The sequence below is a fragment of the Nansenia antarctica genome (genome assembly GCF_963989245.1).
Source record: "Nansenia antarctica genome assembly, chromosome: 10".
In the NCBI taxonomy this organism is placed as follows: domain Eukaryota; kingdom Metazoa; phylum Chordata; class Actinopteri; order Argentiniformes; family Microstomatidae; genus Nansenia; species Nansenia antarctica.
The window spans coordinates 20,493,236-20,509,079 of record NC_137680.1 but is presented as its reverse complement, the minus strand read 5'-3'; the positions used below and the strand labels follow the sequence as shown (position 1 = coordinate 20,509,079).

The window sequence follows — 15,844 nt, the reverse complement described above, 5'->3', positions numbered from 1 at the left end:
AACACAGCAAAGACCTAGGTTCTAGGCCCTGGACAATCTAGACAATTTGATGGCAGCTACTAGATTGTAATCAAGTGCAATACTGAAACACAACTGTGAACATTTCAAACCTGCAAATTGCGACACTTTAAATGAATGTGCAATAACACTATGTGCAATATGACACCCTCGGGTACATAAGGTTCAGAGATAGGAAATGTTAGAATAGGTATAGCATAGCATAGAGTACAGCACAGTGTTTTATTTGTATAGTATAGTATAGTGGATAGTGTACATAGCCTTTATTTATGTAAACCAGCTCTTTTCCCTTCTTGTTTTTTGTTTTTTTCCTAGCACCAGGGGAGCCCCCCCTCCCAAATTTCGTTGTATGGTACCTGTACTATATCAATGACAATAAAGACCATTCATTCATTCATTCATTCATTCATAAACAGGTTTAGAACCAGGGTCTGGAGTCCCATGTAAACAGATTTAGAACCAGGGTCACATGTAAACATGTTTAGAACCAGGGTCTGTAGTCATATGTAAACAGGTTTAGAACCAGGGTCTGTAGTCACATGTAACCAGGTTTAGAACCAGGGTCTGTAGTCGCATGTAACCAGGTTTAGAACCAGGGTCTGGAGTCACATGTAAACAGGTTTAGAACCAGGGTCACATGTAAACAGGTTTAGAACCAGGGTCTGGGGTCACATGTAAACAGGTTTAGAGCCAGGGTCTGGAGTCACATGTAAACAGGTTTAGAACCAGGTCACATGTAAACAGGTTTAGAACCAGGTCACATGTAAACAGGTTTAGAACCAGGGTCACATGTAAACAGGTTTAGAACCAGGGTCACATGTAAACAGGTTTAGAACCAGGGTCTGGGGTCACATGTAAACAGGTTTAGAGCCAGGGTCTGGAGTCACATGTAAACAGGTTTAGAACCAGGTCACATGTAAACAGGTTTAGAACCAGGTCACATGTAAACAGGTTTAGAACCAGGGTCACATGTAAACAGGTTTAGAACCAGGGTCACATGTAAACAGGTTTAGAACCAGGTCACATGTAAACAGGTTTAGAACCAGGTCACATGTAAACAGGTTTAGAACCAGGGTCACATGTAAACCGGTTTAGAACCAGGTCACATGTAAACAGGTTTAGAACCAGGGTCACATGTAAACAGGTTTAGAACCAGGTCACATGTAAACAGGTTTAGAACCAGGGTCTGGGGTCCCATGTAAACAGAATAGGCAGTTGACTACGATTATCTACTGATGGTGCGAAGCAGCTTCAAAGAGAAAGATTCAAAATCAATTTGCATGAGACTTTCTTATGATGTGCCATCACACACAGGCCTAGCCTACGCTCAGCCTCAGAGAACCCCCCCACTAGGCCACGCCCCTCTACGTATGTCCCTCTTTGGGATATCACAGACTCCTGCTAAGGATAGTGTCTTATTCAGGGCTGAGGGCTGTGTGTTTGTAAGGGCCTTGTGAGCTATGTCTCTGGACCAGGGGCCATAGCTCCCTCTGTGTGTCCCCCTCACACCATCCAGCATCTAACTCCCAAGCCCAAGCTTCTCCCCATCGTCTGCACACTTGGACATATTTGTCAACTGTTAGAGGCGCAAAACAAGACTGGCAATAATCTGAATAAAACAAGACTGGAAATAATTTGAATAAAACAAGACTGGAAATAATCTGAATAAAAAAACAAGACTGGCAATAATCTGAATTAAAAAACAAGACTGGCAAAAATGTGAATAAAACAAGACGGTTCTGTATGTTTCTGAAGACTAACGAGCGAGACTAACGCCAAAACAAGCCCTAGTCTCAGAAATGTACGCATTCATTATTGTCTTCATATTTAAATTAATTTAATAATTAATATAATAATTTATAAAGACTTACTCTGTGGAGGTGGCTTGAGATAATAATTCCAAAGTGTACTTTTGTAAAAAATCAAATAAATAAAAAATAAGCTATTTGTTTACCACGGTACTAACCCAACCGCCCTCCCTATATCCAGCCCCCGTCAATTAGCATTCCAATTGGTTGAAAACAAAGGAAGGGGGATCTGGGGGGGGTGGGGGGGAGATGGTGGATGGAGTGGAGCCGGACCGCAGGAACACACAGGCCAACATGGGCTGAAAACAAGCTCTGCACAGGCTCACATGTGAAAGGGATCAGTGGAGCCATTCTCTGACAGATACATTCTAAACTGTAAAGCGTGGCTCCCATGTGGAGGGGACAATACCCCGGGTGCCAGTACAGACCCACAGGGAAGCAGGCCCCCAGAGCGACAGAGCCCCCCCCCAGCCCCCAGAGCGACGCATTTAGAAATGAGGGAGGGGGGTTAACCACAATAACTTAAGTTGTGGTGTTCATGGTTTGACTGGTGCTATAGTCTATTGTCTGACTGGTCTTCATCATTTAGGTATAATAGTCACACACAAAAAGATGTGTGGCTAATTGTGGTGATAAATGCCATTCGTCAAGACGTTTTAATCAAAGTAATGAGGTGGCGTCTGCTGGAGCAGGTATTGGTCTGGAGTAATGCAGCTGATAGGAAGCCAAGGAAGGAGAAGTGTGCATGCATGAACAGAGTACAGCTAGCAAGGAGAGAACACAAGGGCAGCAATAGGCAGGGAGGGAGAGAGAGAGGGAAAAAGAGAAGCAAAAATCAAAGACCAATCAGGATTAGCAGGAGACATGGTTCTTGGGGAACACTTAATCATTTTTAATCAGAGTATTTAATTTACATCACCTACCATAATCTCAAAAGAGCCCCCCTCCCCCCCACCACAATCCCCCTTTCATCTGTGGAATGCGTGTGCTTGGATATAGCTGTTCCCAGATCTGATCAAAACCAAGCAGGGCTACGAGCCAGGGCCTGGGACTCTCAACAAAGCATAACTGAAATAACTTTGGGGAAAATACTGAAATACTAGTTAACTTTGGGGGAAATGGGATTACAGGAGTGCATTGGTACCAGGATTTATTACCTAGCAACTGGTGCCAGTCTGGGAAGGCATTGGTGGTCACACCCACACTGCCAACCATCTGGGTCCAGCCATGAGGAAGAGGGTGTGGGAGCAACGTACACCACCAGTGGCCAGTGGCTAGCAGGACCATCTACACTAGAGGATCACTACTGCAAGTCAACCCAGACGTTTGCGGTAAGCCCACATATCACCCATGCAAAATTAGGAAACACTAACCTTAACTGAAAACGAATGCAAAAGATCAACTAATGTTCAAACTAAATAATGTAATGTGAACATTAAGGATGAAAATTCTTGACCTTAGCCAAGGCCGAATCTTTGTACCATTGCATAAATTAAATAAATTTTGCTTTTTATTCATGCTTGTATGCTTATTCATGTAAAATGTAATCCCATCAGTTTCCAGTGATCACGTAGCTTGCGTTTTGAAGTTGAAGTTGCTAAAACGAAAACGGAAGTCTTAATGTCGGAACGTGCCTCTCGTTCAGAGAACAGATGCCAAACTGCCGACATGTTTGCTGTAACTGACTTGGCAGTAAGCGCTAGTAGGCAGTCATCACTCAATGCTCGTCTCATTCGCAGAACAGCATGGGTTGCTTGCACTGTTTGATCGCATCATCAAAAAACCTCTCGTATTCGGTAAATATTCGGTCTTTTCACTCATTCAGCTGAACGTGCTTTCTTTTTGCTATTTTCATTTCACTTACCGAAATGTCGGTGCATCCCTAGTGAACATACATGTCTAAAATATCAGTGAGAGAAAGAGAGAAATCAACAACAAGTCTAGGGGGGGGAGGGACCTGGGAGGGATGCCTGCCCCACCCTAGTATCTCTGGATACATTCATGAGGAGGGGCCTCAAACCCAAGATCTCTGGCCTCTCCTCCAGGCACCTCCACCATGACTTCTCCTCATGAAGATCCTTCCTGGTCCCCACAGAGGACATGAAGATCCTTCCTGGTCCACTCAGAGGACAGGACAGGGGAGCAGCCATTAATCTCTCCTGCTAATTTCCCACCTGATATTCTCACTGCTTGACAACTACATAGGCCTCTGTGGAAATCCTGTCATAACTGTTACCCCTGTTAGAAGCCCAATCCCATGACAAACTAACTCTCAGCACCAGAATAATTTGCTAGTGAACATAGTCATGTGGAAAAATAAGGACACCATGAAATATTTAGTTCTTGTTTAAGGAATATGGACATATCAATATTTGGTCTTCTTTCAGACAATATCTATACATAAAAGTGATGTAATTAAACCAAAAATGTAACTTAACATTTATTTAACTAAAAATTAACAAAGATGCCAATTCCAAATAGCTGGGATTGCCCCCATTGGCTGAAATAACATAAATTAGACTAGATTTACTACAACTGTCTACCAGTCTCTGACATCGACTGGGAAAAAGTTTTTCCCACTCCTCCATGCAGAATTCTTTCAGACGTGTGATGTTTGAAAATGAAATCACCCCCTCAAATCACCCCACAGCATCTCAATAGTATTAAGATCCAGGCTTTGACTTGGCCATTCCAGAACTCAATTTCTTTGTTTTCCTTGCCATTCCTTGATGGATTTACTGGAATGTTTTGGGTCATTGTCATGTTGCATGGTCCACATCCACTTCAGCTTACATTTTTGGACAGATGGTCTCACATTTCCTCAAACACCCTCTGATACAATATAGAATTCATAGTGGATTCTATGATGGTGAGCTGGCCAGGCCCTGCTGCAGCAAAGCAGCCCAAAACAATGCCATTTCCACCTCCATGTTTCACAGTTGGTATGAGGTTCTTGTGCTCAAATGGTTGTCTTTGGTTCGCGCCAAACATGTCTTCTTACTTACGTTACCGTGCCCAAATAATTCAACTGGATTAATATGTCCAAAGCACATTGTTCCAGAAGTCCTGATGTTTATCTAGGTGTTCTCTGGCAAACTTTAGTCTTGCCCTGATGGTTTTTTTTTCACAGCAAGGGTTTTGTCCTTGCACACCTCCCATGAAAATCAAACTTCTACAGTCTCTTTCTGATAGTAGATGCATGTACTTTGACATCAACTGTGGCAAGCGCTACCTGTAGGTCCCATGATGACATTTTAGGATTGTTGGAGACTTCTTTAGGAATCTTGCGGTCTGCTCTTGTCTGCCACGTGGCAGTTGTTTTAAATGTTCTCCACTAATAAATTACTTTCCAGACAGTGGAATGGCTGTTTTCTAATTGTTTGGAGATATTTTTAAATCCCTTGCCAGACTCATACGCATCTACAACCTCCTTTCTGAAGGCCTCAGAGAGCGTTTTTAACCTGGCCATGGTGACACCACTTCAACAATCAAGACAGATTACAAATAGACGTCTGAGGTTTAAGTAAGACAGACTCCTCCAAAATCCTCTCTAACAATGTTCTCATCATTTGCACCTGATGTGGTACACTTGATTCTAATTTTAGACATTTTATGTAGTAATAAATGTGGGGTGTCCATTTCTATTAATTACATTTTACAAATCATATTTATTTTCTGTTTTATTAGTTTAGTTATATTACCTCCATCTCTCAATATTGTTAAAATGAAGATCAAATGTCCATATGTTTAAGTATGTTGAAAAAGACAAAGGTTTTCATGGAAAATTAATATTTTTCACGACAGCATATGCGAGATTTAGGCATGCCACAATGTTAACATGTTTAGCATACACTGTTTCTGTAGTGTTACCGGACATCAACACAACCCTCATGTAAATTTATACAGTTAATTTGAAAGCTTGTTGATAAATAATTTGGGCCTTATTTTACAGAAAGGTAAAACATGTAGTTGAAACCTATAATAAGTTGCAGGATGCCATTTCAACAAAGCCCTGTTGTTCTTTCTTCCAAAACTACAATGAGGTGTATGACAGACAAGTATATTAAAACCCCATAAGCAGAGTAGTGTGGGTTTTGAGGGAAATGAGCCATCAAGCATCATAGTGGATTACAACACTACAAGAATACCATAAAACTGGAAATAAGGTTCAGTCCCTAGAGAGCTTCTAATGTTGTAAACACTGTTACAGGACATGCATTAAATTACACCGTACTTGAAGTGGTCGATGGCAGCAGAGGGGGAGGCAGGGGTAGGGCTGAGGGACAGGGGGAGGCAGGGGTAGGGCTGAGGGAGAGGGGGAGGCAGGGGCAGGGCTGAGGGAGAGGTAGGGCCGGGGGAGAGGTATAAATGGTGATATAAACACTCTATGCACTGTCATTGATATAAAGGCTTGATGAATTCTTTATGAATGCGACATTATCACCATATTGTGCATCACTGTTAAATTACTATGAAAACATTAATTTGTTTCTGGATCAACTACTGAATGTTGCATGAAAAATTTACATACAGTGGCTTCCATACGTATTCAACTCTGTGGACTTTTTCTACATTTTGTTGTGGCTTTAGTATTTAATATTGTTTTAAAACCCCCCATGTCAAAGGGATTATCTTCCTTTTTTTATGTTTACAAATGAATTAAAAATGAAAGGCTGAAATGCCTTGAATCAATAAGTGTTTGTCCCCTTTGCTATGACATAGGTCCAATTAGCTCAAATGCAGAACAGTCACAAAATATGTTAAATTGCGTCCATCTGAGCGCAATGATAATAGTTAAGTCGCTTTGGATAAAGTTCGCTAAATGCCAAAAACGTAAATGTAAGTTAATGAGAAGTTCAGAATTAATGTATTTTTATAGTGTCTCTGCTTTGCCTGGAAATCAACTACATGTGGACACAAACAGAAGTGCTCAGGAACGCTACCTGAGGCCTGGGGATACAAAGCTGAATGCCTGAGAGGAAGATGCACAGTCCATCATCCCACTACAACATCGGCCCATATTAATGAATGAATGAATGGTCTTTATTTGTCATTGCTACAGTACAGGTACCAAACAACGACATTTAGGAGGGGTGGCTCCCCTGGTGTTAGGAAAGAAAAAAAAACACTTTTAAAAAAATCACAAGAAGGGAAGGAGCTGGTTTACATAAATAAAGGCTATGTACACTATCCACTGTACTATATAAACCAGTGGCCAAAAAAGTCCCGTAATGAAAAAAATATCTATTTCACATATTTTGCGACAATGAATTAAAGTGATAAAGCAAATAAAGTTTTAAAATGTGTTTGAAAAGCATTAAGTTTAGTGCAATTCCAGCACATGATGGAATACAGTTTCTGCACCATCCCTCATGTGAAGAATAGTGGTAGCTGCCTCATGTTATGGGTGTGCTCGTCACCGCCAGGGACTGGGAGTTCATGATGGCAGGATCAAGATGAAATGATGGAGATGGATTACATTTGCTGTGCTGGTAGTGACAGCCTAATCCACACAGTGTAAAAACACTACTATATTCATTAAAAAAAATCACATGAACTATTATGCTTGCATCTATTAAGTAACTTGTTGAAGACATCGCATTTTCTAAATTTCGTTGTTTGGTACCTGTACTGTAGCAATGACAATAAAGTCCATTCATTCATTCATTCATTTGAGCTCATTTCAGTAGTGTCATAGCAAAGTGGGTGAATACTAATTGACCCAAGACATTTCAGCTTTTCATTTTGAATTAATTTGTGGGGGAAAAAATGTTTATGTAGATTAGTGAGTCAGGTTGTAACACCAAAATGTGGAAAAAGTCCAGGGGGGTGAATACATACTGAAGGCACTGTATGTGTCTGGGAAATGTGACACGTTCTAATGCTTCGGTCCTCATATCGGGATCTGATGTAATGATCTGACTTTTCTTTCGAAAAATGTGAATTACATTTCTGCGTTGTTGAAAACAATGACACATTGCTAGTCAACTAACACAGCTTGTTTTGTGAGCCTGCTAACAATGTAAAGTAGTGTTCTAGTTAACTAGGTAGCAGTGGGGGATTACTCACCCAATCCATTGCGTTGCAGCATTTTGGCCTGACTAGCCAGTTTGTGTTGTGATTCTCAACAACTTTGAAACATAGTTCCGTATTTCAAAAGAAAAGTTTGAACATTTTGATTGGTTGCCGATATGCGGACCAAAAGACTAGAACGTGTCACAAATGTGCCCAAAGGCCTTTTAGGCTAGGCCTAGAATTTTACATTGAACTGGAACACAAAATCGAATTGAAATGTAATATATGCCAATTTGAAGGCAGAGCTATAGAATGTTGACATTCTAAGAACACCAACCTTGATGGTTAGGAGAGTTCCGATTGGTTTCCTGCTGGAAACTTGGCCCAATTAGATCTGCTGGTCTGTGATTGGAGGCTCGGTCTACATTGTCCTGCTGAGAAAAAAGCCAACAGAGCAGTCATGCCAAGACCGTTAAACCACAACTTCAGCATCAGCTGGTTTTATCTTAGTCCATCTAAAGCACACAAACAATCATTTAGATAATAGACAATACAGCAGTTGCTATCAAGGTATTCACAAACCCCCCAAAAGTCTAATTGCATAATCTGGGGTGTGTGTGTGTGTGTGTGTGTGTGTGTGTGTGTGTGTGTGTGTGTGTGTGTGTGTGTGCGCGTGCTGTCTGAGCCAGAGCATACCCATCAGAGCTTGTCCCCCATTTTTTGTAGAATACATCCACTTTCTTGGATATAAAAACTAACAGGCATTAACAAGGCTCTGCAAGAGGAACACATGCTTCCTTCCAGAGAACACTGTGACCTCTCGGAGGCACAAAAACAAAACAATAAGCTTTCCTCTGACCACTACAAAACAAAACAAAGCTAGTGTGGGAGATCCATAATGCCCGTGCTGATTGGAGCACTCGCAGCATGACCAGAGAACAGAATGTTCTGTGGTGGACTACTGTGTTTGGCTACGGTTCTCAGAACTGGACCGCAAGCCTTGGACCTCCTCTGTAGAGGCAAAAAAGCTGTGACTGTTTTCTGCCTCAGGCCATGCAAACTGGACTTTTCAGGTGAGGCGAGTGAGAGAGAAAAAACGTGGACCCCCAGTTGATACAAATTCAGATGGTTTTTCATAATTGGAGAGGGCGTGCATGGGTACGTGACCCCATTGTCCTCCATTTCAGTCTGATTATAGGCCTAGATGCTGAAATGTACAGGCTACAGGATGTTTCCATTTCTTGTGTCTACCACCGAACGCCCCATTTTACATGATTGATGAAATGCTAAATTGGGGGGAAAAAACTTTAGTCGAGCTGTTGTAATTGTCTTCTTTCTTTAAAAAATGTTGGTGCACCATTCAATATTTGAAGAAGACTTCAATAATGAACTCTACATATCAATGTCAGAAATACTGCCTCTCATCATTGCCCAAAAAAAGCATGGAGTAGCCTACCCTCATTTCAAATGTAGCCAAAGTATATGATCTTTGGCCAACTCTGCAACGTCTCGACTTAAACGTCACTTTTAAAACGACTCACTGTGAAAAAGTAGTGGCCCTCTTGGGTCTCCTCCTGACTCCTAGCTGATCCCAGGGCAGAGCGTCTGGACATGGTCATCACCAGACGGGGCTAAAGGTCCAGTTTCCCGACTGTGACTAATCCCTCCTGATTTCCCTCCTAAACGGGCCAGCCATGTGCACACCGAGGGTTCAGCTCCAGTGAGCCCGGCCCCAGCTCCCCAGCTCCAGACGCACTGCGGTCTTTAATGCTGCTTTATACGGCTGTCTGGGGGACTCTCATCTGCTGGGGGGCATTGTCTACCCCCTTCCTCTGTTTAGAAAACACGCCCACTCTCCGGGAACTAGCAGCCCTTTAAAGCATACCTAGGGTTGTTCTGGACAATGCCAACAAAAACCCCAACTATCAGACATCCTTTGACACCCGCTTAACAACTGACTGAATGTTAACCATGTTAACCGCTAAAAATGGATCCAGTTTGCATAATTCTCCACCATACCAACCCTGTTAAGTATTCTACCTTAACAGGGTATAGAATCAACCACCTAATGACCAGGAATAACCTTGACGGGGTCAAGGGTCAAGTTTAGGTTGAGACAGAAGACAAACTGTAACACACTCTCTCACACAGTCAAATGGAAACAAGAGAAACTATAACACACTCTCTCACACAGTCAAATGGAAACAAGACAAACTATAACACACTCTCTCACACAGTCAAATGGAAACAAGACAAACTGTAACATACTCTCTCTCTCACACACTCGAACGGAAACAGGAAAAATACATTCCAGAAGAAACTCTGTGGGCTTGCGAAGTCTTATTTTAGTAGTAGAAAACGATTAAAGATGGTCTGGATGTTAGATAGATTTGCTGGGTATTTGAAGAAGGTGAGAGTCTTATTATAGCAGTGGATAAAGTTAAACATGTGGTTGGTTGGATGGATGATAGATAGATGGATACTGTAGATAGACGAGAGGTTCGATAGATAGATAGATAGATAGATAGATAGATAAAGCTGGCTAGTTCAAAGGAAGTCATATAGTAGGATGGACCAATGGATAAAATATCTCCAGAGGGTTCTCCCTACTCTATAGGCAGAGAGATGAGAGAAGGTTAGATGATTTGTAGTTTTCAGAATTATCTGTGGAAATCACAGCCATCTATGATACTTTACAACACCTCAGAATTCCAATTGTGTGGCTGGTATTAAAACCAAAAACTAATAAACTAGTACCGGTAATCGCAAAAAATAGAACGATGTGCAATTTGTGCTTGTAACAAGCCTTGGTGGTGATAATACTTGGCTATAAAGAGCAATAGATTAAAAATGCTGCGTCACTGTTACAGATCCGAAATAGACACACTTGACATTCATATCAAAAGTTTTCAAAAGTATTTTAGAATAACTGCACCTTCTCTGGTGCATCACAGTAAGATTACCATGACAACGGAAGCAACAGCTGGGTTAAGCAGAAATGTTATAGTTGAATGGAGACAGCCAACTGAGATGCATTTGTGGGTTACTTCTCCATGATCATGCATACTGTTATGTGCCAACATTCTGTAAATAAATTAAAACAAATCCATAGAGAGTGGAATGAAAGTTATGTTGAGATGATTGGATATCTACACAATGCAACACTTTTATTTATGGAAGGAAGTTTGTTATTGCTTTAATTTTTAATCCGTACATCTTGGTGTTTCTTTTTTTTTTGCAAATGTGAGCAAGAGGTGTTTGTGTGTGTGGATAGTAAATTATATTTTGGCATTGTCCTTTGAGGCTGTAGTCACGTTTTGGTTGTTAATAATAATAATAATAATAATAATAATAAACACTGATTCACTGCCCTGTACGACTGCCGTTGTCCTGTATGACTGTTGTCCTGTTTATTGTTTATTAGCAAAGATCCCCATTAGCTGACACCAAGACGACAGCTAGTCTTCCTGGATGACTGTTGTATGTTGTATGACTGTTGTTGTGGTGTATGACTGTTGTTGTGATGTATGACTGTTGTTGTGGTGTATGTCTGTTGTTGTGGTGTATGACTGTTGTTGTGGTGTATGACTGTTGTTGTGATGTATGACTGTTGTTGTGGTGTATGACTGTTGTTGTGGTGTATGACTGTTGTTGTGATGTATGACTGTTGTTGTGCAGTATGACTGTTGTTGTGGTGTATGTCTGTTGTTGTGATGTATGACTGTTGTTGTGATGTATGACTGTTGTTGTGATGTATGACTGTTGTTGTGCAGTATGACTGTTGTTGTGGTGTATGACTGTTGTTGTGATGTTTGACTGTTGTTGTCCAGTATGACTGTTGTTGTGGTGTATGACTGTTGTTGTGATGTATGACTGTTGTTGTGATGTATAACTGTTGTTGTGGTGTATGACTGTTGTTGTGATGTATGACTGTTGTTGTGGTGTATGACTGTTGTTGTGATGTATGACTGTTGTTGTGATGTTTGACTGTTGTTGTCCAGTATGTCTGTTGTTGTGATGTATGTCTGTTGTTGTGATGTATGACTGTTGTTGTGATGTATAACTGTTGTTGTGGTGTATGACTGTTGTTGTGATGTATGACTGTTGTTGTGATGTTTGACTGTTGTTGTCCAGTATGTCTGTTGTTGTGATGTATGTCTGTTGTTGTGGTGTATGACTGTTGTTGTGATGTATGACTGTTGTTGTGATGTATGACTGTTGTTGTGGTGTATGACTGTTGTTGTGGTGTATGACTGTTGTTGTGGTGTATGACTGTTGTTGTGATGTTTGACTGTTGTTGTCCAGTATGGCTGTTGTTGTGGTGTATGACTGTTGTTGTGATGTATGACTGTTGTTGTGATGTATGACTGTTGTTGTGATGTATGACTGTTGTTGTGTTGTATGACTGTTGTTGTGATGTATGACTGTTGTTGTGATGTATGACTGTTGTTGTGGTGTATGACTGTTGTTGTGAAGTATGACTGTTGTTGTCCAGTATGACTGTTGTTGTGTTGTATGACTGTTGTTGTGATGTATGACTGTTGTTGTGATGTATGACTGTTGTTGTGGTGTATGACTGTTGTTGTGGTGTATGACTGTTGTTGTGATGTATGACTGTTGTTGTGGTGTATGACTGTTGTTGTGGTGTATGACTGTTGTTGTGGTGTATGACTGTTGTTGTGGTGTATGACTGTTGTTGTGATGTATGACTGTTGTTGTGGTGTATGACTGTTGTTGTGATGTATGACTGTTGTTGTGGTGTATGACTGTTGTTGTGATGTATGCCTGTTGTTGTGGTGTATGTCTGTTGTTGTGGTGTATGACTGTTGTTGTGATGTTTGACTGTTGTTGTGATGTATGACTGTTGTTGTGGTGTATGACTGTTGTTGTGATGTATGACTGTTGTTGTGATGTATGACTGTTGTTGTGGTGTATGACTGTTGTTGTGATGTATGGCTGTTGTATGTTGTATGACTGTTGTTGTGGTGTATGACTGTTGTTGTGGTGTATGACTGTTGTTGTGATGTATGACTGTTGTTGTGATGTATGACTGTTGTTGTGGTGTATGACTGTTGTTGTGATGTATGACTGTTGTTGTGGTGTATGACTGTTGTTGTGATGTTTGACTGTTGTTGTGATGTATGACTGTTGTTGTGGTGTATGACTGTTGTTGTGATGTATGACTGTTGTATGTTGTATGACTGTTGTTGTGATGTATAACTGTTGTTGTGATGTATGACTGTTGTTGTGGTGTATGACTGTTGTTGTGATGTATGACTGTTGTATGTTGTATGACTGTTGTTGTGGTGTATGACTGTTGTTGTGGTGTATGACTGTTGTTGTGATGTATGACTGTTGTATGTTGTATGACTGTTGTTGTGGTGTATGACTGTTGTTGTGGTGTATGACTGTTGTTGTGATGTATGACTGTTGTATGTTGTATGACTGTTGTTGTGGTGTATGACAGTTGTTGTGGTGTATGACTGTTGTTGTGATTTATGACTGTTGTTGTGATGTATGACTGTTGTTGTGGTGTATGACTGTTGTTGTGATGTATGACTGTTGTTGTGATGTATGACTGTTGTTGTGGTGTATGACTGTTGTATGTTGTATGACTGTTGTTGTGATGTATGACTGTTGTTGTGATGTATGACTGTTGTTGTGGTGTATGACTGTTGTATGTTGTATGACTGTTGTTGTGATGTATGACTGTTGTTGTGGTGTATGACTGTTGTATGTTGTATGACTGTTGTTGTGGTGTATGACTGTTGTTGTGATGTATGACTGTTGTTGTGGTGTATGACTGTTGTTGTGATGTATGACTGTTGTTGTGGTGTATGACTGTTGTTGTGATGTATGACTGTTGTTGTGGTGTATGACTGTTGTTGTGGTGTATGACTGTTGTTGTGGTGTATGACTGTTGTATGTTGTATGACTGTTGTTGTGATTTATGTTGTATGTCTGTTGTTGTCCAGTATGACTGTTGTTGTGGTGTATGACTGTTGTTGTGGTGTATGACTGTTGTTGTGGTGTATGCACAGTGGACCTTAAATTGCCACGAGGCATCCCTGTTGTGGATGTCAGCTCTTAGGTAGTGTGCTCTAGAAAGACCAGAACAAACCTCATCCTCCCCACACTACTAAGGATCCTTTAAATGCCCCATCACATTTAAGAGAAAGACAATGCGAAAGACAATGCCAAATGACAACATTTAAGAGAAAGTCAATGCTAAATCAATGCTAACCTGTCCTCACAGATTAAGCATGGACAGGTTGGCATCGATGGAGATGAATTGGCCTACAGTAGGTCAAATAATGTTGGGAGACATGGTTTAAAAAAGAAAAAACTCCTAGTAGCCCCAACAGTCACAGTCACCAAGAAATACATATGGGATGGTCTTAAAACCATATGGGCAAATCACATTTCAAATCCCACAGCAAACGGGATAGACCACCTATTATTTCTGTAGATGTATTTGGATAACATTCTGCCAAGCTTTTTTGGCGGAATGGAGTTTTGAACCACAGAACCAGACCTTCTTTTACAAGCAGGTTCTCATTTGTCATACCCACTAGATGCTTAAACACATGTAGGCCTAATCCAATGCAGTTTAATCAAACCTTTAATGTGACCCAAAAAGAAGAAAAAAACATGTTTTTGAATCTCCCTCTCCTAAGAAAAACCAGAAGAGAAGAGATTGACTTCCACGAACAGGAACTCTACGCTGCCAAAACAATCCCCACTTGATTCACTCTGAAAACATCTATAAAACTTGTACACTTCTGAGAACTTAAGGGAATACAGAGCTTTAATAGCGATAGCAGTGTGAGGGAAAAGTCAACATCAGCGGCCGGCTGCACTGATGATGAAGCTATATTTCTGCAGCACTCTATATGGGGAAAGGTAAAACGTAGCTTCACTGTGCCAAGTTGTGATTCACCTCATTTCAAACCCAGTTTTCCTTGTAATGTTTTATTTTGCTGGTTAAATTCCTTGAATTATTTTCCGAGGTTTGAGTGAAACACTGTCCTTCTCACAGTTGACAGAGAATCATATTGACATACCTATACAATTAGCCTACACTTGCATCATTCTGAAAACGTTGAACTGACCAAAGTTTGCACACTCTGAGAGAGATGTTGATTCCTAGAAGGCTGGATTAGTGGAAATCCTATGATCCTGTTTCTAGAGATTTCACTTGTTGAGAGACCACAGCTGAGAGATGTTACCATGGAGGAATGACCAACTGAATCATATGCAGGGATAAACACACACCTACTGAGATGAGAGCACACTAACAGGCACTGTGAACTCAAAGATCCATATTACAGACCAGCGAATATAGAGACTGCCATCCAAGCTAACAATTATTCTTGAATGTAGAGCCCTAGAACTGATTCCCCTTCACTGACCCATCTACACACAGAGCAGCAACACTGACCACGGATACACTGTCGTGAAAAATCAGAATTTCATCAAACATTTCGGCCGATACCAATATAGATATGGGATTTTCTATGGCAAGACATATGTTGGAAATGACCACTTCAGTCATTTTCTTGTCAGTGTGTAAATAGATTTTCGGTCAGCAACTTGCAATGTGTTTTTCCAAGCACAACTTGAGTGGCAGACTATATTTCAAGATGCAAGTGCAATATTGGCTCAGAATATAGTCTGATATGAAGTCCAATGGCTACTTTGCGCATTCCTAATGACTTCACTGGCATTCCCCTTCTTTAGAACAGAAGACCAAAAACACTGACTCTTAATAGCCCAAACTTCATCTGCAACGCACAATCTAATTGCAAGTAGGCCTACTAAAATAAAACCCAGTTCAATAGTCCACTCCATACGTAGTTGGTAAGCCTTCCTTGGAGTGCTGTGGCAAGCGTCCAGTCACCCTGCTCTAACACTTCCTTGGAACTGGGCCCAGAATCCCATAACATTTACAAGAGTTATATAATCCCCTGGATAAAGATGCCGTTTCTGCCCATTACTTACCA

The 15,844-nt window shown here is 40.9% G+C and overlaps 1 protein-coding gene across 1 annotated transcript in view; it reads right to left on the bottom strand.

The window, feature by feature from the left end:
• Positions 1 to 15,844, bottom strand: part of grb10b (growth factor receptor-bound protein 10b) — a 78,005-nt gene that overhangs the window by 33,734 nt on the left and 28,427 nt on the right. The window contains exon 3 of the mRNA XM_080540867.1: positions 8,179 to 8,275. Within this exon, the coding sequence (XP_080396993.1) occupies positions 8,179 to 8,275 (97 nt within the window). The remainder of the gene's footprint in view (positions 1 to 8,178; positions 8,276 to 15,844) is intronic.